The sequence below is a fragment of the Stenella coeruleoalba genome (genome assembly GCF_951394435.1).
Source record: "Stenella coeruleoalba genome assembly, chromosome: 15".
NCBI lineage: Eukaryota > Metazoa > Chordata > Mammalia > Artiodactyla > Delphinidae > Stenella > Stenella coeruleoalba.
Window position 1 is genome coordinate 61,486,740 of NC_137161.1, and position 24,018 is coordinate 61,510,757.

The 24,018-nt window shown below is 44.4% G+C and overlaps 1 protein-coding gene across 4 annotated transcripts in view; it reads right to left on the bottom strand.

Moving 5' to 3' along the window:
- Positions 1 to 24,018, bottom strand: part of PDXDC1 (pyridoxal dependent decarboxylase domain containing 1) — a 50,126-nt gene that overhangs the window by 1,111 nt on the left and 24,997 nt on the right. For 2 of the 4 annotated variants that reach the window (XM_079944078.1, XM_079944076.1), the window contains exons 9-23: positions 22,561 to 22,645; positions 21,628 to 21,676; positions 21,374 to 21,475; positions 20,386 to 20,511; positions 16,064 to 16,114; positions 10,800 to 10,863; positions 8,990 to 9,078; positions 7,425 to 7,530; positions 5,790 to 5,961; positions 5,070 to 5,188; positions 4,679 to 4,800; positions 3,608 to 3,700; positions 3,423 to 3,519; positions 2,438 to 2,542; positions 1,694 to 1,920 (exon numbers count right to left, since the gene is read on the bottom strand). In XM_079944078.1, coding sequence (XP_079800204.1) covers positions 1,694 to 1,920; positions 2,438 to 2,542; positions 3,423 to 3,519; positions 3,608 to 3,700; positions 4,679 to 4,800; positions 5,070 to 5,188; positions 5,790 to 5,961; positions 7,425 to 7,530; positions 8,990 to 9,078; positions 10,800 to 10,863; positions 16,064 to 16,114; positions 20,386 to 20,511; positions 21,374 to 21,475; positions 21,628 to 21,676; positions 22,561 to 22,645 — 1,607 coding nt within the window. Of the gene's footprint in view, positions 1 to 78; positions 590 to 1,693; positions 1,921 to 2,437; positions 2,543 to 3,422; positions 3,520 to 3,607; positions 3,701 to 4,678; positions 4,801 to 5,069; positions 5,189 to 5,789; positions 5,962 to 7,424; positions 7,531 to 8,989; positions 9,079 to 10,799; positions 10,864 to 16,063; positions 16,115 to 20,385; positions 20,512 to 21,373; positions 21,476 to 21,627; positions 21,677 to 22,560; positions 22,646 to 24,018 lie in introns of those variants that run through there. The other 2 variants (XR_013831499.1, XM_079944077.1) reach the window with 2 other exon arrangements.

Consider the following 24,018-nt stretch of genomic DNA (forward strand, 5'->3'; position numbering starts at 1 on the left):
ATTTTTCTGAAATTGTTATCCAAAAGGAAGTTACCATGCCCAATTAATGCTAAGATTTATGAAGTGAACTCAGTGGTAACAATTTCAAGAACCTTTATTGAAACCAACATTCAAATAGTATCTCAAGGGTGAAATTCTGTTTCAGCAAAACCAATTTAACAATTTCAAATATATATAAAAACATTTAAAAATTAATCTTGTTAAAGGTGATAATTTCCCCTTCCCCCATTTTATCTGCTATACTTCATTGCACCAAATAAACAGGGAAGACTTTGTTTAATCATTTGCACCAAAAAAAAAAAAGGAAAATTGCATTTTGACAAGTGCCAAATGTCAGAAATCACATCAGATCAGAGTGTAATTACAGGCTTAATGTGGTATAACTAAGGCTTTCAGTACCTACAGTCCACAAACCCAACGTGAATCCCCACCATCTTAAGGTCTCCCGTAGCTTGACTTCACTGGACTAAAAGGCACAGGGGCCCTTACCTATGATAAACGAAGTGATGCAGTACTTTTGGAGAAGTAGAAACAGGCAGTAATCAAGGGTTACTTCCAATTATTTCAGCAGTAGTCTGGCGTGATCAGCCTGAGAAAGATTACATTTCTGGTTCTTGTTTGAGTTGGGCCCAAAAGGCTGAGCTGCTAGTGGAACAGAAGCTACAGAAGCTCCCATGAGAATGGGTCAAAGGTGTACTTAATTTAGAATTTCAGCGTAACGAGGTGCTATACAGCATATTAATACGAGGCTTTTAAGAGTAGCATCTATTGAGTTTTCAGATATTAAACATAGAAATAAGTAGTCTGTACTTGTGTGCCAATTTAAAAGCTTTATCAGTATTTAAAAATATACACACATATATATATATATATAATATGGTCAAGAAGAGTCTTTACAGTTACCCTTAATAGATGAGTCCTTTAATTTGTTTACAAATAGTATATAAAGGGAGAAATGGATTTGTGGCAGAGCTAAGTCAGACAGAAGCACTGTCCAGTCTAACTTGCTTGACGACCCTGCCACAGCTTGAGCGGACACGGTCCTTCCTGACGTCTCCGGGGAAGCAGCAATCGGGGGTGGCAGGAGAGGGCTTCTGACACTCTTATTTACAATCCCATTGAAACCCACTCTCCTTCAAGCCAAACGCAATCCAGTTGTATACTGCAACCTGATCAAACTAAACACCAAGCAAAACAGATGGCAAAGAATGCTGTCTGTCTCCTCTGCAGCAGGACAACAGAGAACCCAGAGAGTTCTAAAGAAAGCTGTCTTACCGAAGGGTTATTACGTGCAACCTAGTAACTTCTCACACGTGTGTTTAGAAAGATGAGAGCAAGTGTTTCAAGTGGCAGGCACTTGAAATTCTAAGATTTCTCTGTGAATAAAAAGTGTTTATGGTAACTGGGGGGAAAAAGGTATTACTACAGTTGGGTAGACAGAAACAGTAGTTGTTGGTTGTTCTATCAATACATACCCACAAAATTACACAAGTCAATTGCCCTCCCAGAAGCCTGGCTTTCAGGCACATTTTTGTGCAAAAATCCCAGTTAAGCACAAATAACAGTAATTTCTCTCATACTAGCATGTGGCACAGTTCACATTTTCAGAATAACTTCATCTTCCCTGAAACAATATTCAGTACAGTCTCCAAGCAAACACTGAATTTTATCTTAAGCTCTCTGGCTCCTCTACCTGTGGGCAGTCATCTTCCAGGCGCTGGGCCCTGTCCTGGAGGGCCCCCGTCTGCTCGGCTTCTGGAGGGGTGGGCACCCCTGGGTGCCACTCAGGGCTGTTAGCTTCCGAGGCATCTTGCCCACCCGACAGGTGCTCGATCTTCTCTAAGTCCTCGATGTGACTGACTGAGCTGGTCTCGCTCACAGCATCTGAACCTCTTAGGGACCTTTTAAAAGGCTTCTGGCCTAGAAGGAAGATCAATGAACGGCACTGAACGCTTGGAAAAGGACACCCCTGCAACGGAAGCTGTCTGTGCTCTAAGTGATTGCTTTATTTAATCACAGCTGCTTCGGCAGAAACCCCTGGGATCACTGGCTCTGAAGCATTTAAGTGATGAGGTGAGAAATGAGAGCTGATATGACATTAACACGCCCCCAGTGCCGAGGACTTTGAGGGAACCTCAGTCAGGAAAAGCTCAGGGGAGTGAACACCAGGTTAAGCGTGACAGCTATCCAGACCCTGACTTCCCCCGGGGAGTGCTACCCAGGTATTTCCCCAAGGCTTTGAAAAAGCTAAAGGGACAGTGACAGCTGTCCTTAAATGATGAGAAATAGGACTTTGGGTTGAAGAATCAAGAAAACAGAGGAATGCAGGTAATACCAAACGGTTAGGCGTTACATGATGCAAAGGTCTGTTTTACCAGGGGAAATACAACCAGTTTTCTTCAGTGTTAACGAACTCAAACATGGAGACGTGACGTACCTGGAAGTCTCTGTTTAGTGCGAGCGCCTGAGGGGGTCTGAGGCGGTGTTACTCCCGAGCCTTGTACTTTGTACACGTATGTGTGTTCCGTGGACTCCAGGGAGCCTGCAGAAAAGAGGGGGGTGGGGAGGTGTGTGTGGGGGGAGGTCCTGGCGCAGGCGCCCTGGGGGAGGCCCCGGGTCTCCTGACATGTGCCGGGAAGCGACAAAGCCATCTCGCAGCTGTGCCCACGAGTGAGTCCCGGCCCTGCTGGGGTGTTTCAGCCTCGTCTCCCCACGTGTCCTGTGTACATGTGAAAACAACCAGACAGCAGTGTGGCCCAAGTGTGCCTGAGGAGCCAGGCCCCAATGGGAAGTGTCCTTTAGCAACAAGGAATGGATGCCTCTTTGCTAAAGGTTTGGCGGGTTCAGTGTCAGATTATCCCTTGCTGTCATATGACAGTGTAGTCATCATTTCCTGGGGAAGGGGCCCCAGGTTCAGGGAATTATTCCACTGGTAGAACAGGAAAGGAGGGGCCTGCAGCTCAATATCTTCCCCAAATCCCAGCAACTGGTAATACTTGCTAGTTGCCTGGTTTGAGATAAAATGGCTCAGCACTACAGACTATAATCTTTCACTTGCCCCTGGCAAAAGCAGCTCTCTGCTGGGGCGAAACACTAATGAGGACTGCACAGAATGTGAACACTGAACCAAAACGTCCAAGACACACTGTCTGGAGGACTGAACAGCTGAGTGAACGCGTTCTTGTTGAGGTCAAGAGGAGTCTGCTGTGGGCAACAGGCACCTGCTTTCGTACTATTTCAGCTGTCGGGGCAGGAGAGGGAAGATGACAGAGTCCCAGGGGCAGACAAATCTCGCCTCCTCTCACAAGAGTCCCGGCCCAGTGCTTGGTGTAAAGCCTGGGACACAGACAAGGACCCTCAGCACGAGTGTGGGATCCCAGGGCATCATCTGGCAAAACTCTCCAGATGAAAGAGAGTCCTACCTGCCGTTAGGTTAAAAGTTCTTCCCTTTTGTGAAGCCTGTACTGGAGAAAACCAATTCAGCACGGATCCTACCACGGGGATTTGCCGTAACACCCCCTGCAAAACATAACCGTTGCTCAAGGCCATCCTGTGGAGGCTGGTGCCCAGCCTGAGGCCAGCTGGGGAGCCCACCCTGGAGCCTCACCTCTTCCAGAAGTCGCTCCTCATTTGCCTTCTGCAGTTGAACCTGAGCTTCCTGAATTCCTTTCCGAACCACTTCTGTCATGTTTTCCAGAAGCTGTGTTAAGACCAAGAAAGGCATTATTTGTCTAAGCTTCTTGCTGAAGGCCTAGAACTATTAACATAGCGCTGGGGACATTTTTCAAAAGTATATTAGTAAATGGCACTTTAAAATGTCAGTGTAAAAATAAAACAGAATGTCAAATAGAAGAGGTCAAAATGTTAAAGGAGGCCTAGGCAGACGTACCTTGGTGACCAGCCTCATTTGCCAGGGAACAGCAATAACTGTCCCTGTGATCTGAATGTCATATCAATAGGAAACAGACATGACTCTCAACATTCATGGAGACAGAGGCAGAAGTAATATAGGCGGGTTTGGAAGAAACTTCAAGAAGTCCACCCAAGAATGAAAAAAGTTGGCTCCTAGGCTTCATTTCAAACTCCCTTCTCTTCCGCACCCCTACTACCAAAAGTGAATCACATGACACAGGTTTCTGCCTCCTCTCAGACCAGTCTTGCTTTGGTCCCTTTTCTCTCCTTTTGAGTAATTTCTAGTGACTCGCATATCTGGTGTGGAGAGCGTCCTGTAAGTCTGACAAGCCTGGTCCTCCGTGCCAACTGGCCAAGAGAAGCAGGTCTATTACTGGCGGAAAGTTCTGTTATCAGAAGCACCATCCCATCCAGCCTCAGGACCAGCTCCAATCAGGAACTCTTCCCTGGCCTTGTCGGGCAGAGGTGGACACAACTTCCTGAATGCATAGCCTCCCCTAACTTCTGTCCACAGCATTTACTACCTCAGTTGCTCACATGCGTCTCTTCCCCACTCTGGCTTGTGAGTTCACTGAAGGCAGTGACCGCATCACATCACCGGCATCCCTGATGCCTGCACAATGCCTGGCTCACAGGAAGCCTTTAAAAACTTGGGGAAAGAACGAATGAACAGACACTGCTAAGGGTAGCTTCTTCCTTTGTGACTCCAGCTAATTGCCCAGGGAAAACCCAGAAAAGGAATGAGACACTGATTAGTCTTACAGACCCTGGAGTTTTCCTCGATTTCTCGGGCTGTGACTGCAATGGTCTCCACTAGTTCAGAAACATCTATGTCGTCACTTGCCATGCCAATGTAAATACAGCTCTTCATGCTTTTATACTCAGGGCCTGCGGGCAGAAACAACAGACTGACTTGGTTCCCAAGTCCTCAGACACGGGCCACTCCCTGTACAGCAGCGCGACCAGGCACAGGAGAGCCTCCCCGAGGGGGTGAGGACGTGGATCTAATGAGGAGATGGGACCCAGAGAGGCTGCAGAAGGGGTGGAGGGCTCTATCACCCTGGGAAGATCTAAACAGCTAAGAGAGACCATTTCCCTTCAAACCAGTTAGAAAACAGCTTTCAAAGTTCAAAGTTGACTTTAGAAGGAGTAATTACCCATTTTAAATGTAAGGTCAGATTCCAGTTCATTTAACTTTTTCAGGAGTCCAGCATGGATTTTTTCCCCTTCTGGATCCGATTTCAAACTGCTCTTATCATCATTAGCGTGTTCATACCTATAAACGATATCACATAACAGTACTTCAGCAATCTACAAGATCAAGTGTCTCTTCAGACACAGGATAACAGGTGGAATAGAAGCTACTGGAAGTTACCAAGGATGTGGAATGAGACAAAGGGCAAAGGAGCCACTCAGAGGGTCTCAAGATCAAACCTTTCCAGAAAGTCCCAAGGGAAGCCCAAGTCTCCAGGGGCATGAAATGTAGAAGGAGGGGCAAGGCTGGGAAGTCCCATCACTTGTAAGAGGAACAGGAGGCTTCCCTGATCCAGAGAGGGGACGAAGGGGCCACAGGAGGGACACACACTGAACCAGAGGAACAGGGAACTGGCTTCTCCTTAGTGGGCTGTAGTTCTCCGTACGCACGTCAGTGGTGCACCCAACGTAGTTCTCCTAGTAACTTTCAAGCTGGCACAGAAAGAACACAGCAACTCCTATTTCACTCAGTGAGCGCTGGGCCGCCTGCCCGCTGTGCTCTTGTAAATGCCCAGCACATCTAGATGAACTTTCATCAGACATGAACACTGTCACTCCACGCAGTCATCTTAGATTTCTAAGCTGGTTCACAAAATGACCCACCCACGGTCTTTACACCGTACCTGACAACCCCTATTCCAGGCCAGTTTGGGTCATCAACGTATAAGAGACCTGCTGTTCCCATCACCTCCTGCTTGAACTCCTCTCGCAGCTGTAGTGTACAGGTCAGGACTGGCAGCTGGCTCTGGATGCAGGCTACGAGCTGATCCACATCCTCTCCCCGAGTTCCTAAAACTGAACACGTGCACAGAATGTTAGGCAAACGCTTAAGGAATGGCTAAAAATGAGGGGGCAGTGCTCCCACTTCTACTGTCAGAAAGTCAGCAGCTCTAGGTATAGCACATTAGCTGAGCTGAGGAGTTTAAAAAAAGAAAAAACCCCACTAAACCCAGATATGGAAGAATCGTGTTAAAAAATCATATAGCTGGCTGCCCAGGTGTAGACACATTTTTTCCTTACACCGAAGAATTAGCCTATCCGATTTAACACACAATGAAATCCTACCATAGAAATCAGATTCTTCTCACAGAAAGACTGCTTAAGTCAGGTTATAAACATCATAGCACAGGTTAGAAACAAGGAGGCGTCCACACAGTTCTCGCTCTATGTTCACATGGAGAGAAAGAGAGGGGTTTCAGGGAGCAAGGGTGGGGGGCAGAAGGGCAGGGTGATGATGGCTTCTGAAGGTCAGAGCCTGAGAGGTCTCCGGGTTCAGGGATGCAAGAGTCTTGGCAACATCACTGCACCCTCACTTCTGCTGATTCCAATGCTTATATGATCTAAGCCTCAACGTAGGTGGCCTGGGGTAGCCACAGCTAGCTTTTCCAGTTTCAGAGGCTAAACCTCTGGGGCTAGGCCCCCTGCATAGCAGGAGCAGAGACTCCTGGAAGGTCTGGAGGCCACTGGCTATCTTCACGATGGCTTTTCTGTGCAGGACAGTTGCCTGCACTTCCCCACTTTGATGTTTTTGAGAAAATATCTTTCCAAAAATGTTGAAAACACCTCATGAAACACCATCAAACATTTTCTGAAAATGTTTAAATCGTCTCAGAAAAAAGCACAATCAGATTTTTAAGGCATCTCTTTTCAGCTTATTTTTAAGTGCCTACTATAAAATACGCCAACCACCATCCAAGCTATTTCATATTCATGATCTCACAATTTAATCTTCACGTCACCACTATGAGGTGGTGGGGAACAGGTCTGGAGATAAGAAACTTGCTCCAGGTCCTACAGGTATGAAATGGCCGAGGAGGGGACAAGAATCCCCAGGACTTTGTCACAAAAGTCCACGTGCTTTCAGCTCTATAGTTCTCTAAAATGTCTAAAACAGTGGTTCTCGACCTTCACTGGCCTATTGTGCCCAGGCTCCACTCCAAGTAAACCCAGTCAGTCAACCAGAATCTCTGCAGGTGGGGCCGAGGCGCTGGGAGTTTTCAGAGCTCCACAGGGATTCTAAAGTCAGTCTGGGCTGAGAACCACTGAACAGAGGGTCACAGGACATCAAAACACAGGAATTCAATTGACTTCAGAGGTCTCTCTGAGAAGTTACCCCGGAAGGTTAATCTACCTAAACTCAGCCCAAAGGAAAAGGAAAAGCCTCTCCAGGGAGAGAAGAGAATATCACAGCCTGGACTTCGACAGACACAGCACTGGTGCTCCCAGAACAGCGACGGCGACCCACGAAGACTGGTTACCTGCCGCGGTAGTCAGGGGGCTGAACCGCACGCACGTGCCCTCCACCTCCAGATCCATGACCGTGAGGCCACTCGCGGGCACCAGCTGCTTCAGCTGTTCTCCCAGCTGCAGGGAAAGGGGCAGAATGAACACACTCCCGCAAGGAGGGAATCCAGTGTCTCTGGACCTGCCCTCGTCCGCTCAGCCCAGACCCAAGAGGCTACTGGAGGCTAGTTTCCTTTCACCTTTGATTTTCTTTGAATACTTATGGTACCTTGTTTTTTTTCCTTTTTTTTAATTAATTAATTAATTTTTGGCTGTGTTGGGTCTTCGTTTCTGTGCGAGGGCTTTCTCTAGTTGCGGCAAGCGGGGGCCACTCTTCATCGCGGTGTGCGGGCCTCTCACTGTCGCGGCCTCTCTTGTTGCGGAGCACAGGCTCCAGAGGCGCAGGCTCAGTAGTTGTGGCTCACGGGCCTAGTTGCTCCGCGGCATGTGGGATCTTCCCAGACCAGGGCTCGAACCCATGTCCCCTGCATTGGCAGGCAGATTCTCAACCACTGCGCCACCAGGGAAGCCCACCACCTTGTTTTTAAAAACCGTAAATTTTACCTTTTTTCTTACTCAAAAATATAAGTTCACTATAGAAAGATCTAGGCAATACACGTAAAGTAAAAACAAGAAAATTTACCCACAATACACCACTGAGAGACACACACTGTTGACATGTGGTATAACCATCCCCCACCCCCGGATCTTCTGGGTGTGTATGTGTGTGTGTGTGTGTATGTATGTGTGTCTTCTGTTGTCATAAAACATGACATTCTACATGCTGTGTAGTAATCTGCATTTTTTCACATAATTTACAATGACCATTTCCCCTCTGCCGTAAACATGCAGCTATGTGGTTTATACTGGCTGTTCTGAATGTCACTGTGTGGATGTACCATAATTTATTCACCAAAACCCCTAGGTTAGGCATGTCCAATGTTTTTTGTTTTGTTTTGTGTCTTTTTAGGCTGAGCCGTGCAGCTTGTAGGACCTTAGTTCCCCGACCACGGATCTAACCCTCGCCCCCTGCAGTGGAAGCGCGGAGTCCTAACCACTGAGGGCTTCTCCAGTGTTTTGCTAGGATTGGTACTGCTCTAGTGAACATCTTTACATCGTTTAGAATATTCTTTATACTCAAATCCAGGAGGTATGATTTCAGTGTCAAAAAGAAGCCAAAGCATAATGCTCTTGATCCATGTCGCCAGACTGCCAGAGGCGTGCAAGGGTCTGGCTCATGTGCTTCTGGTATCACCAGAGCTCCAAAGTGGCTGCACCGCAGGCCACGTCTTGCATGTTGTTGTTCAGCCTTACACAGCAGCAGGGAAACAGTCCCGTGAGGAACCGGCGGGAACAATGTTGACAGGACCTGCTGGAAGTCGTGCAGCACGTGGGGCTGTGGTCTGCTTAAGAAGCCCAGGACGAAGCCCCGCGCCTTCACAAGAGGCTCCCCTGTGGGTTTCTGATTTCCCAGACAGGACCATGTATTATCCCAACCATCCAGGACGCAGAATAAAGGGCACGTGACAGCTGATCTTACCCAGCGGTTCAGTGAGTCGCAGGAGTGCCTCTCCTGGCTGACTGCTGACGGGGCCATGTTGGGCGCTGGGATGGCATTAAGTCCTGGATCTGACACACAACACAGAGAGGGGATTCGCCTCCCAGAAACACAGCTAACTACACAACACCCCTCCAACCCCGTTTCACTTAGCTCCCAACGTTAACCTGAGAGAAATGTCTCAACCGGAAATCAAATGTGTATCTCACCACGAATGAACAAAATGGCACATACATACAACGGAGTACACACAGCCGCAAGAAGTAAGGGAAGTCTGTCACATGCTCAACACAATGTACCCTGAAGGTGTCATGCTAAATGAAATAAGCCAGCCACAAAAAGACAAGCACTGTATGATTCCACTTACATGAAGTAAAGCTGTCTAATTCAGAGAGACAGAGAGTAGAATGGTGGGTGCCAGGGGCTGGGGGGAAGGGGGAATGGGAGTTAGTGTTTAATGGGTATGAAGTTTCAGTTTTGCAAGACGAAAAAATTCTGGAGAGCTGTTGTCCAATGATGTGAATATATTTAACACTATTGAACTGTACACTTTAAAATGGTTAAGGTGGTAAATTTATGTTTTTTTAACCACAATTAAAATTTTAAAAAAATATATATGTTACAGAGGGTTTAAAGCTTTCACTTTTTTTCTCATGAAAAATACATTTGAATATATTCTCACAAATAGAATTCTTAATTTCATTTAAAAAGTTTTTCTTTCAAGGAATTTTGAGGGAAAATCAAAGCATAAAATTATAAGTTACCAACCAGTCTACCAGCACTGAGCACCGTGCAGGGAAGTCAGAAACCCAGCAGCACACCAGGCCTCAAAACACAACTGGCTTCCTTTTGTTAAACGGTTGAGGTGCCTGCTTGTGCCAGGCACTGTGCTGGGCACGGGGTTATGATATGAGGCAGACAAGGTTTTTGTCAGGGTGGTGCTTACCTTCTATTGAAGAAGTAGCATAAGGAAATGAAATGAAATCACCATACACTGTTGTTAGGGCCTTGAAAGAAGGCGGGAGCTCTGATATAATGTGAGGGAGTCACCTTGGACAGGACAGGCAGGGAGGACCTCCATGAGGAGGTGGACGCTGCAGGGACCTGAATGGTGAGAAGGAGCCAGAAGAGCGAGAGCGAGGGGGACAGCAGTGCAGAGGTCCTGCTCTAGGAGACGGTGGAGTGTTCTAGAGACTCAGAGAAGACCAGTCTGACTGAAGAACAGTGAGCAGGAAGAGGAAGTCGGAGGGGAAGGCGAGGGCTAGGACCCGCAGGCCTTCCATCTGGAACGGAAGGTACGCAGGCTTCTGGGCAGGGAGGTGGCAGGATGTGGAGAGCGGCCCGGAATGGAGCATGTGGAATGTATGGAAGTGAGAGGTCAGGTGAGAGGGGACCGTGGCTGTCAGGTGAAAGATAACAGAGCCCTGGACTGGGTAGGGGGCACTTGGGACATTCTTTAAAGATAGAGATTCCTAGATCCAGCTTACTGAGTCAAAATGCTCAGGAAGGAGGGCCCCCAGCTCTATTTTCAAGGGACTCTCTCTCATTCATTCCAGCACTAGTCCAGGGACTGGTGTTTGGAAAACACTGGTTTAATCATAGGAAACTGTCAGGAAAATGCTAAGGCAAATAGGTCTGGAGTTCTTGTGAACATTATTCAGTTTTTTTTTGAAATGATGATAAGATTCTAGCAATCAAAATATTTTGGATTATTTAGTTAACTTGAAGTGGTTTAAAATTCAAAGCCCTTAAACACAGAGAGAAAAATAACCCCCTTTTTAAAAGCACCTACCTGAGCCTGGTAACTCCTGGAAAAATCTGAACACCACCACTGGCGAACTGAGCTCATCCTCCACCTAAAAGATGGAATCTGATTATTACCAAGTAACAGTAAATTTCAAAATTTCAAAATTTCAGTGAGCTTGGAAAATAGGCTACAGACATTGGCACTTAAACACATAAAGGGAATCCCTAGTGGTCCAGTGGTTAGGAGTCGGTGCTTCCACTGCCTGGGCCTGGGTTCAACCCCTGGTCGGGGAACTAACTTCCTGCAAGCCAAAAAACGCACGCACGCGCGCACACACACACACACACACACACCCCCACCCACCCCCACCAACAAAAAACCACATAAAAAAGTTCAAAGGTTAATTTCATTTGCTAGAGAAACAAAAGTCAATGGTTTAGTAAAATTCTTAAGACATAATTATAAGCCAGTCCCGAGAATACATGGCTGAATTATAACATCTGACACTGATACCTTGAAAATGAAAAGTGGGAGGAAATTTTAATAATTATGGATAAACATGGGTCTAACGTGAAAGATAAAAAAAGGCAAGGAAAAAGTGGCACTAGAATCACTGTCGAGCGTCCGAGCTTTCAAGAATCCAGAAGTGACGCCACCTCAAGCAGGACTGACTGGAGCTTTTTCTACTCACCCTGTAAAACTCTCTGGGCAGGATGCAAGTCCTGCTGGCAATGTGGATAACCACAGTCTAGAACTGAAGCTACATTTTTCTAAATCATTGAAGCGGTACTTATACTCGGGACAGGCATCAGACAACTATCTTCACTAACAGATTTCATAACAGCTGAAGACGTCCACTGCATTAAGATTGCACAGCACTAGGTCCATGTTCTCCACTGAACGAATGTACAGTGAGCCGTCAGCTTTCCCGTGGGGTCAGCACACAAAGGGAGCGGCAATGCCCTTGACAGACTGCGGTATTTGAAGTGGGGGGAGGCGGGAGAAGGGAGAGAGGATCTCTAAGCATTTAACAATTCCAGTACTACAATTCTCGTCTTGAAACCATTTCCCAAGGCTCTGCCAGTGATGGCTCACTCGTAGGCCCACAACAGGATGTGCTAACCGGAGAGACAGGAAGTAGCTGGTGCAAGATCTTCTCTACTAAGCTTTTCAAAGGGACAGTAGATGTGATTCAGATCAAGCAAGAGGTACATTCAAATCTGCCAATTATTTATTGAGCCAATTCCTGTGCTTTCATAGGTACTATCTCCTTTAACTTTCACATAAACAAATAAATCTATTAATACCTTTAAAGTTAGAGGGGTTTAATATTTATATAGAACGGAGTAAGCCCAATAAGTAAAGAGGAACAAAGTGACAAAATTCTACACCCATTCCCCTATTCTCAGGATAAGGCAGAATGACTTGAGTGCCAAGACTTTATAGTCTTTTGTTTCTTATTTCTTTGAGCTCAGTGGTCTCAAATGTCAGCCTGCACAAGAAATCCTGTACAGGGTTACATACATAGAATTCTGGTTCCAGCAACATGGTAGACCAAGCTAATACTTAAGTCATCAATTCTACATACCTGAAACGCTTGATTAAATGTCACCAATAACCAAAAGAAGTTCAAACCATTGCTAGGCTCACAAAAAAAGGTGAATCCAGAAAGAAGAGAAAACAGAAAGGATAGTATAAGCTGAGCTACAGGGGCTGGGGGGAGGGGAGCACGGATGGGGCCTGGAACTTCGCTTTAATGTCTAAGGTCATGGGTTTGAAACCCATGTGAGGGATAGTGCTGAGTTTACATAAAGCCAGGACCCTTGAAAAACACTCTTCATGAAAAGAGAGAAAAATTCCACCCACTGATCAGTAAGAAAGCTTAACTCTGCCTGATGCTCTGTAGAGAGAGAAAAAATTCTCTCACGAGAAATCAAAATGTCAGGCGTGCTCTGCACCTGGGTGGGATGTCCTCTGTAGTGTAAGACTCCTAAAGCTGTGAAACCAACATAAATACATGGACCTAGGCCAGTCAAAGAAAAAAAAATCTAGCTCATAACAGAAAAATTACAACACACACAGGGAGCAAGAGTCAGCAGACACAGCTGAGAGGACAATTTGTGGCCCCAAGGACCGAGACACTGAAACAACCATCAGAACAGACGTCGATCACTGCGTTTAAACAGAAACGAAGGACCAGAAATCTTTTTTTTTTTTTTAAAGATGCTTAAAAAACAGAATAACTTGAAAAAGAACTAAAGAGAATATCCTGAAATGAAAAAGAGGTCACTGAAAGTTAAAACGCAGTGAATAGGTTAAACGGCAGATTAGATGCAGCTCCAGAGCAAATTACTGAACTCCAAGAAGGATCTGAAGGGCTACACCAGAAAGCAGCAAAGAGATGGAGGCATCCAAGAGACTGATGGAAGGTGGGATGACAAGGTTCAATATGCAGCTCACTGGTGTTCCAGAAGAGAAAGGGAAAGAGGTCATAGCTGAAAAAATGAATTTTACAGGATTAAATAAAAGAATCCTCAGGTTCAATTAGCACAAGTCCCAAGCAAGATTAAAAAAAAAAAATCCTTACTTAGATATACCATGGTGAAAGTGGCAGTACACTAAGGACCAGGAAAATCTTAAAAGCCAGCAGAGACGTAAACACGAAACCATGTTAACTGCCCCCCAGAGGCACTCTGGGATTTTCAGGTGTAAGAGTGACAATATTAGAGTTTCCCCTCACATGCTGACTTTAGAATCTACTCCATGTGCTGGATAAGAGTCCTGTGAAACAACAGCCTTATCAGAATGCAGCTGCAGAGGAGACTGAATTGGGCACTGATAAAGCGGGGCACAAGCACCACCCCGGGCCCTGGAAAAGGCCTTGGTGCTGGAGGCAGTGAGCTGGGGCAGTGGGCCTGTGCTTCTGGGATGGGAGAGGCTCCTGAAGGGCCATCCAGGTGGGAAGGAAGGCGGCCATGGACGCCTGGAGAAGGGAGTGGCTGAGCAGCAGAGAAGCTCTTCTGTGATAACCTGGGGTCAAGTCCTGGCTTTGCCACATACTAGTTCTGGGACTCTGGACACACGACTCATCTGAGCCGAAGAAATGGAGATAACGCTACTCTACCCCAGAGACTTACTGTGAGGATTCCGGAGTCAGTACCTATGAAAGCACTAGACTAATACCGTGGTGAGGAGCAAAAGACACTTAATAATTACTTCTATCTTACGGCGCCTGACAGTCTTCATTTTGCTTTCCCATGCATTATCTGATATACCCCCTCACAACGAGCCCGAGGCAGGAGGAATTCATTCTCCTGTAACTGACCTCAGAGGGATGGTCCACTGACTAAGTTCGCAGGCATTGAGTGTGCATCCCAGCTCTACCACTGCCTCGCTGGGCAGCCTGGGCACGCACTCAACCTATCTGTGCCTTAGTTTCCTCACTAGTAAAAAGGGAATAAACACTGCGTCCAATTCACAGATTCTATATATTTATTCACACTTGCGTGCCTACTGTATGCCAAGTATCATACTTGGCACAGGACATAAAACCATGAAAAAACAGGCAAAAGTCCTTGCCTTTACAAGGCTTCTTCAGGGGAAAAACAGACAACAAACAAATACAGACCACAATTTCAGGTAGTAATAAGTTCAATGAAGGAAAAAACCCAGAGCCCAGAGAGTGATGGAAGGTGGTGGGTGTTACTCTAGGTAGGGTCGGGGCTCAGGGAAGGCCTCTCTCAAGAGGTGATATTTGAACTAAGATCTGATGGATAAGAAATCAGTAATGAGAAGAATTAGGGGGAACAGTGTTTTCAGGTACAGGGAACAGCATGTACAAAGGAGACTTGTGAGGGTTAAATGAAATAGGCATGTAAGGGACTTAGTACCACGTATGCTACACAGCAAGCATTTCAGAAACAGCATCTGTGATGATGATGATGATGATAATGATGATGGATTACCGACAGGCCACAATGCCTCATGGTGTTTGCCAGTTACTGTGCCCCCTACTGAGTAAAGCAGCCACTGGAGGGAGGGAGGGAGCAGGGTTATGCCTGGGCCATATGTGGCCTTACAAAGATGTTCTAAACCAACTGGAGATCAATTAGCATCATCAGCTCCTCCCTGCTTGGAGGAGAATGAGGAAGGAGAGGACATGAAGAGGAGCTCCAGAGGGCTCAGCCAGGGTGGGACAGGAAGTACACAGGCCCAGCACTGCCTTCACCCCACCAGCACACTCATTCTAGTCCATAATTTAGGTCTCTGTTTGCAGTCAAGGGCGTCCAACCAACATACCTTCACCGACAGCTGAGCTCACAGGCTTAGGAGGTTAACAGAATGAGTCAGTGTCACAGGGCCCCAGTGGTACTGCTGAAATTGGAACCCAAGTCTCCTGACTTACATTCATCCCTCTGCTTCTCCGGAGGGGCCACTGTCCTCTTCCAGGCTAGGACTTGAGTCACCTCAGGTCAGCTGAGTAGCTCCAAGCTCCTACTCAGAAGGCAATGCGAGCAGCCCCCATTCACGCACTTAAACCGAACTGTGTACTAAAGTGGAAATAAACTGCACTCACCTGAACCCCAAATAAACTCAAACATTCGTTTTAAACTTAACTGTATCCTGCAGAATTGTCAAAGAAACACCAGTGACCCTGTTTAAATTAGAATCTGATCTACATATTTTCTGAAATCCTAAAATACAATGAAGCAAAAGATGAAAACATTCAAACGTGAACTGATACTTGGTTATCAAACCCCCTAAATCCTCATCTACTTGTCTAGTTACCAGCCTTAGGGCACAATCTCTGACAGATGGTGGTACCTTTCAGGAAGATTACCAGGGCAAGAGGAGCAGGGCCGCCCCCTTTTCTCTGCCTTATTCCCCTTCATGCAAATGCCAACTGGGGTTTCTGGGGTCAAAGGGTTTCAGAAAGAGTAGCTCAAAGCACTCACAGACAAAATGATTTTTCATTTCAGGAAAATGGGTGTTCTAAAAATCCTTGGGCAGGTGAAATCAATGGTGCTTATTACATCTTTGTGCAATGCTAAATTTTAACAGAATAAAAACTGCAAATGGATTATATGAAAAGCACTGTATGGGTTCAAACAGTATATGGGGCAAATTTCTAGGCTTTCTGCTAACCGCAGAATTAGGTCATCAGTACATGCATGATGTACAAAGAGTGTGGTTTTACTGGAGCTGCCACAATTCCATGGACATGCATCAAATCTGGAGAAAATCATTCTAACTCTTAAATAAATTAAGAGTTATTTACTTCAAAAAACAGATCAAATTATATACTATACCAAGATTTTGACGTGGTTCACTTTCTTCAAACTTTCTTGCAATCGCTGACTCTGCAAATGACAGAAAAACAGCTTATGTAATTTCATATTAAGAAGCGTTTTTTGTGGGGTTTTTTTTTTGCGGTACGCAGGCCTCTCACTGTTGTGGCCTCTCCTGTTGCGGAGCACAGGCTCCGGATGCGCAGGCTCAGCGGCCATGGCTCATGGGCCTAGCCGCTCCGCAGCATGTGGGATCTTCCCGGACCAGGGCATGAACCCATGTCCCCTGCATGAGCAGGCGGACTCTCAACCACTGCGCCACAAGGGAAGCCCAGAAGCGGTTTTTATGAGGGTCTTTGCAGGTCTGCAAACAAGGATCTCAGGCAGATAAAGCCATCTGCAACTTGATGATTTCTAATTTCAGCTGCCAATTTTTGCATTTAAACATCTGCAAATATTCCCCAATATTTCAGTTAAAAGTTACATTTAGTGGTTCCAGAAAAGCTTTTTCTAATGAGACATATGTGAATTTGTCATATTAGCAATATAGGTCATTCATTGATTCAAAAACTACTGAGTGCAAGGCAACAAAAGCAAAATTAAACAAGCAGACTATGTCAGACTAAAAAGCTTCTGCACAGCAAAGGAAATAATCAACAAAATGAAAAGGGAACCTATGAAATGGGAGAAAATATTTGCAAATCATTTATTTGATAAGGGGTTAATATCCAAAATATACAAATAACTCATACAATTCAACAGCAAAAAACCAAACAATCCAATTAAAAAATGGTCAGAAGATCTGAATAGACATTTTTCCAGACATAGAGATGGACAACAGGCACACGTAAAGATGCTCAACTTCGCTAATCATCAGGGAAATGCAAATCAAAAGTACAATGAGATATCACCTCACACCTGTTAGAATGGCTGTCATCAAAAAGACAAGAAATGACAAGTGTTCACAAGAATGTGGAGAAAAAGGAATGCTTGTGAACTGTTGGTTGGAATGTAAATTGGTGCAGCCACTGTGGAAAACATATGGAGCTTCTGCAAAAAATTAAAAATAGAACAACCATATGATCCAGCAAGTCCACGTGGGTTATCTGAACTGAAGAACATGAAAATGCTAATTCAACAAGATATGTTCACTGCAGCATTATTTATGATCACCAAGATACGGAAACAACTTAAGTGTCCATCAAAGGATGAATGGATAAAGGAGATGGGATACACACACACACACACACACACACACACACACACACACACACACACAAACACACACACAATGGAAAATAATCAGCCATAAAAAAGAATGAAATCTTGTCATTTGCAACAACATGGGTAGACCTTAAGGGCATTATGCTAAGTGAAATAATTCAGACAAAGACAAATACCATATGATCTCACTTACATGTGAAATCTAAAACAAAACAAAACAAAGCTCATAGCTACAGAGAAGACTGGTGGTTGCTAGAGGCGGGGGCTGGCGGTGGGTGGGTGAAAGGGATCAAAAGGTACAAACAGCAGTTATTAAAAATGAGTCATGGGGAATATAGTCAATAATACTGTAGTAACTTTTTTTTTCTGACCACAACTTGCTGCTTGCAGAATCTTAGTTCCCCGACTGGGGACTGAAACCAGGGCCCAGCAGTAGAAGCACAAAGTCCTAACCACTGGAATACCAGGGAATTCCCAATACTGTAGTAACTTTTTTTTTTTTTTTTTTTTTTGGCAGTACGCGGGCCTCTCACCGCTGTGGCCTCTCCCGTTGCGGAGCACAGGCTCCGGACGCGCAGGCCCAGCGGCCATGGCCCACAGGCCCAGCCGCTCCACGGCATGTGGCATCCTCCCGGACCGGGGCACAAACCCGTGTCCCCTGCATCAGCAGGTGGACTCTTAACCACTGCGCCACCAGGGAAGCCCCTGTAATAACTTTAATACTGTATTGCATGTTTGAAAGTTGCTAAGAGAATAAATCTTAAAGGTCTTTATCACAAGAAAAGAAAATTTTTTGTTAAGTATGTGTGGTGATGGATGTTAACTAGACGTATTGCGGTGATATTTTAACAATGCATACAAATATCAAATCATTATGATGTACTCCTGAAATGAATATAATGTTATATGTCAATTATACCTCAAAAACAAAAACAAAAAACAAAAAACCAGGGGCTTCCCTGGTGGTCCAGTGGTTAAGACTCTGTGCTTCCAATGCAAGGGGTGTGGGTTCAATCCATGGTTGGGAACTAAGATTCCACATACCACATGGCGTGGCCAAGGAAATGTTAAAAAACAAAAACAAAAACAGAAAAAAAACAAAACCAAACTACCGAGTGCAAATGTGTGCAAGGCACCGTATTGATATTGGGAGGAAGAGCAAAGGTAAATGAGAGTGCATAGCACCGTTAAGAGTTGGTCAGGAGCGTAGGGTCTGGAATAACCACATCTGGGTTCAAAACCTGGCTCTGCCCCTTACCACCTGTGGGACTGTGGGTAAATTACTTATCTGCCACTTACTAGCTATGACCTTGGACAAGTTTCTCAGCCTCTCTGTGCTTCCGTTCCCTCAACTACATAGTGGGGTGACAGTATCTATCCTCCACAAGTTGATATACGTTAGGTGTCTAGAACGTGGCATGCATTACGTAAGTGATGACGACTGTCATCATCGTTAATATCTCAATCCCAGCTCTCTCATCACTAATGTGGGGACAAAATAACATATACTGCATGGCCTGGGGGTCATTAATTCAACAGATGTTTATTTGAGTGTTGGACACAGGAAAACCCCTCATGAAAACTAATTAATATGTTATCAGTGGACCTTATATTCTGGGGAAGCTGTAGGGACCAAGTGAGAGCCTGCATCCACGGTGCTGCGCAGCGCCTGGCACTGAGTAAATGCTCAGGAACTGCTTCCCACGAAGACGAAGATGAGAAGGAGGAAGAAAAGAAGGACACTGATTTTTGCTTTCAGGAAACATGTGACCTGGTGCGGACTACAAAGGCAGGACTGGACACAGGCGACCACACCTGCTAAACCTCCATGCGGTTTTCACATGTGCATTTAGCAGCAGTGAATCAGCAGCAGAGTCAAGTGCTCAGGAGGGTTTGAGATCCGCCACAGCGTTTGCTGGCAGGAAGATGCCAGAGCTGCAGTGACCTCAAGTGTTTGGTGGCTAATTGTCATCATTATTTTCCTGCGCCCCATTGAATTGAATTGAAAAACACTGAAGGGAATTGAAAAACACTGAAGGGAATTGAAAAACTCTCCCTGGAGTGCCCAAACCTTCCCCAAACTGACTTAGTTACCATGGCGATGAAGGCTTCTCCTTCCAAAGGACCAAACCTCAAGATGTGAGCCAACAGCCCTGTGAGAAAATGTTTTTAAAAATGTGGTGCTTCTGTAAACATAATGAACATAAATCTTAATATTACTTAATATAAAAATGAAACTACTTCATTTAGAATGTTTCTATTTCATTAGAAACTAATGTTAAAATGAACTATCCTAATATTATAAACCAAAGGACTCCTGCTACAGTAATATGAAAATACTAATTTTTCTTAAATATAAAAATGACATGAGGAAGTGTCAATTCCAAGAACATATTTAAAACAAAGATTTATTTTTAAAACTATCTGCATACCTTCCTATATGACTAGGTGCTGCTATAAGAGCTTTACATTTACGAACTAAGTCCTCATAACAATCTTCCATCACATCATCACCCCTATTCTACAGGTGAGGAATTGGAGGTACAGAAAGGTGACATCATGCTTTAGACTTAGGTAGAATTCAGCTCTCAAACTGTGTAAATATGGCATTTTTTTTGCTTTCTAAACTACAACATAATTATATATTTTTCACAATTAGAACACCTCAAACAGAGAATTAAAATTGTCCCTAGAGCCTTGCAATTTGGGAGCCCAAGCTGGTGGCTGTTAAAAATATCCATGCCAGCCTTACTCCCCTCAACCATCATATTTCTTTACCCTCAAGAGTCGGTCAGTCAAGTGGAACATTTATCCCAGCTTCTGCATTCTTCTCCACTCCTTCGCTGTCACCTTGGGACTTCTTTTCTCCCCCATGCTGACACCAGCATTCATTTTAATCTGATTTCATATGGACACAAATGCTGGGACAGCCCCAGCAGTCTCTCCCAGAACTTTGAACAAGAAACCTATATATGCAGGGAAATTAGTCTGCTTGCTTATGAGATGGGAAATCCAGACAACAAGGTATTGGGGGGAGGGTAAATCAATGAAGCATTTTTCTGTCTCTGTTTTTGCCATGGAGTATCTGTGACTCATTTGAACTTCAGGTTTCTACTCACCAGCTGACAGGCATGCTTAATTCTCTCCACAATCCCATCAAGTCCCAAGTATTGTAAAGACAACCACAGTGGCAGAGCACGGAGCTTGTCTGTTGGCTTATTTGATGTAAGACCGGCAACTAAAGTCTAAAAAAGCCAATATGGGTTTATTAATCAAAGCCAATGAAATCACATAGCAGAACTAACTAGTTACCATTTACTATGCACTTGGTTTGTGTCAGATGCTATGCAGGCACTTGGCTTGCATTATTCATTTGATCATCAAACAACTCCATGAGGTAAGTATTCTAGGCAACTTAGCTCAGAGACCTTGCTTTGTCTAAGGGTTCACGGCTAAGATGTGGCAAAGCCAAGATGAGAATCCAAATGGGTTCATCCCAGAGCTGGAGCACTTAGCCATTCAAGCGGCCCCTCCCAAGGCTGTTCTGAGCATCCTCAAACACCTGGCCATTATCACCGGAGCAAGGTATTAACTGTTTAAGAAGAATCAATGAAAGCTTATTTTGCATATGCCTCTCACTAACTGATCCACTAACAAGAACCACCACTATGCTTTTAAAAACTATATCATGTTACAACCTTTTAGACAATGTGGATCAAGAACCTTAAAATACTCTTACTCATTATTAATTCCACTTCTGGGAACCCAGTGTAAGGAATAATTTGAAACACAGAATGATGCTCATTATTTTAGTAACAAAAATTTGAAAACAGCCTAAAAGTTCACAAATGGAGAATGATTAAATAACTGTGGTACTCAAGTGATGTAATATTACACAGTGATAAAAAGTTTTTCATACACATGGGGTAGTATGGGGAGACTAAATAGAAAAATATATATGGCATAGTTTCATTTATGTCAAAAACATTTTTTTCAAAAAAAAAGTCACAGAGGTAACATTAAGGAAAGTGTTCACTTTTTCCTTTTTCTGTATTTTGCCCCCAGACCCAATGATTATTAGCCACTCCCCAGTGAGAGTAAGCTTACCAAGGCAGGATCGTCGTGCTTATAAAGCGTCACAGCAGGAACTGCTGGCAAACCCAGCCATGGGCCTGGAGTCAACGTCATGCTGTCACATTTGGTTGCAGCCTACCACAGAGAGAACAACTTCTTGTTACACTATCAGGATACACTAAACCCAACACCTTTCTCCATTCATAAAAACTGTGAAAAGCCATCAGGGATTAAGTGATGTTAAATTCCTTCTTAAAAACACAGTATTTAGTAAATCAACAACATACCAGCACTGATGAGGAGACATAACCTAGAGCCAATGTTGCCAGATTCACACTGGAAGAAAAAACACAGACCTAAGAACTAATTATTTACTGCTGCTTATTCACTAAATACACATTTTAAATTTAAAAAAGTTTTTTAAAAAGGGCTGTGCTGTTCCACACTGACATTTACATGTCTTTCAGCTGTGTTGGTAGCTTTTATAACAGCAACATAAAGTGTGGTACATATACAACTTTCAGGAAAACCTGGAAAATGCATTTTAATCAAAACGTATTTCAGGGGGTGTCATCTACTTACTTAGTGTAATGGGTGTCTTATTTTATATTATTTTATATCTTTGGTAGATACCAGTATTATTTCCCAGTCATCATTCTTTCCCAGAGGGACAAATTAAAAAGCAACGCACCGTGTACGTGTATGATGTCCTGGAAATGGACTACTTGGGCTGCCCTGCATCCTCTCCCCTCTCTTCTCTTAGCAGCAGTCCAATGGCCTTCTGGGAAGCCACCCCAATCTCCTCTATGAGACCACAGCTTCACAAATCACCTAAACTATTAAGAGTGTTACATTTCCCTCGCCACAGCAACTGGCTCAGTATGAGACTCCTGCTGGGACTTCTGACCCTCTGCACACACCTGGAAAGGCGGATGGAGTTGCTGCAGCAACTCTGCACCAGAACAGGAAAGGCTATCTACAGACGGAGCCACCACCATGGAGGAACTTCAGCCAAGTGACCCGGCTGACGTGGTGCCTAAGGCCAATCCTAACACTTGTCTTCTTAGCTATGGGAGCCAATAAAACTTCTTGCTTAAGCCAATTTGGGTAATTTTGTAATCTGCAAGCCAAAGAGCCCTTAGTGATACATGTGACGACAAAGTGAGCTCCTCCTGGGCACTCTGCCAGCCCACCATGCAGCCAAATTCCCCTCCACTCACCCTTTCACGTGGAGCCATATGCCGTACTGCTCACAGAGCTCTTTCAAACGCCCAATCTTATCTGTGTGCCCTACTGCTGCAGTTCCTAGGATAAAACACACAAGAAAGGATACTAAAACAAATATTTTCTGAGTCTTTGCAGCATGATAAAAGCTTCTATATACATTATCTCCCTATGAGAGAAGTAACACTGTAGCTCTGTTTTATTGAGATTTTCTTTGTGGACTGGCTTAAAATCAACTTTTGCAAACTGGTTATTCAAGTTTTGAAGAGTGTGTATTGTTCACTATATGTATCTATAAAATCAAACTTGTTAACTGTGTTATTTAAATCCTCTATATACTTATTTTCTATTTACTTGATCTGATGTTTCATGAGAAATATATTCAAGTCTCCCACCAAGATTGTGGTTTTGTCAATTTATACTTGTATTCTATCAACTTTTCCTTTATATATTTCAAAGTTATATTCATAAGCATTCATACCTGTTATATCTCTGAGTAGATGCCATGAATCATTATTAATATGAAGTCTACTTTATCTCACAGCAACCTTGCTACAGTACTTGTGTTTCGTTAGCATTTGCCCAAGATATCCCTTTTCCACACTTACTTTTTATCACTTTCTGGGTAATTTTTATTTAGGTGTGCTCTCTATAAAAAAATACATAGATGAATTTGTTTTGTTTGTTTTAACCAAATTTGAGAGGTCCTTTGTGGTTTTTTTGTTTGTTTTCTTTTTTGTTTTTTGCTGCACTGCACGGCTTGCAGGATCTCAGTTCCCTGACCAGGAATTGAACCCAGGCCATGGCAGTGAACGCGCAGAATCCTAACCACTAGACCACCAGGGAATTCCCGAGAGGTATTTTGTTTTAGTATAGAAAGCATTCTGAAGTCAGTTGAAACATATTACACACTTTAACCCATTCCCTAGGTGATCTGTTTACACTGCAGGCTTTGCTGGGCAGATCCTCCTCACAGAGCCTTTAGTAAAAGGCACAGTCACACATTCTCCCAACTGTCCTAAATTTCCAGTTAGCAGAACCCACCTAACAAGATTTCTAACGCTCTTCAACAAACACAACTAATACAAGTGCTTCTTTTGCAGGGGTTATGCCAGGAAAAGGGCTGACAACTCCACTCCTCCCCCCATCCAAATTTGTCTCAAATTTTAAAAAAAAATCTAAAATGACACATTTAGTTTAGTTGAAACAAGATCAAAGGCCAACGCATGGGTTGTGTCACATGAGCCATCAAAACATAAAGCATTGTGCCGTGTTTAAGTGACTGGACCACATTCGGGCTCTCTTCCTTTTGTGGCAACGCCCGCTTGCTAACCACTGGGACGTGCACTCTGGTGACAATGTAGTCACACTGGTAAACCACTCAATCACGTGTAAACTGCAGCCTCTCCCATCTATTAAGTGATTGATAGTAGACTGGTTATGTTTCTTTCTTT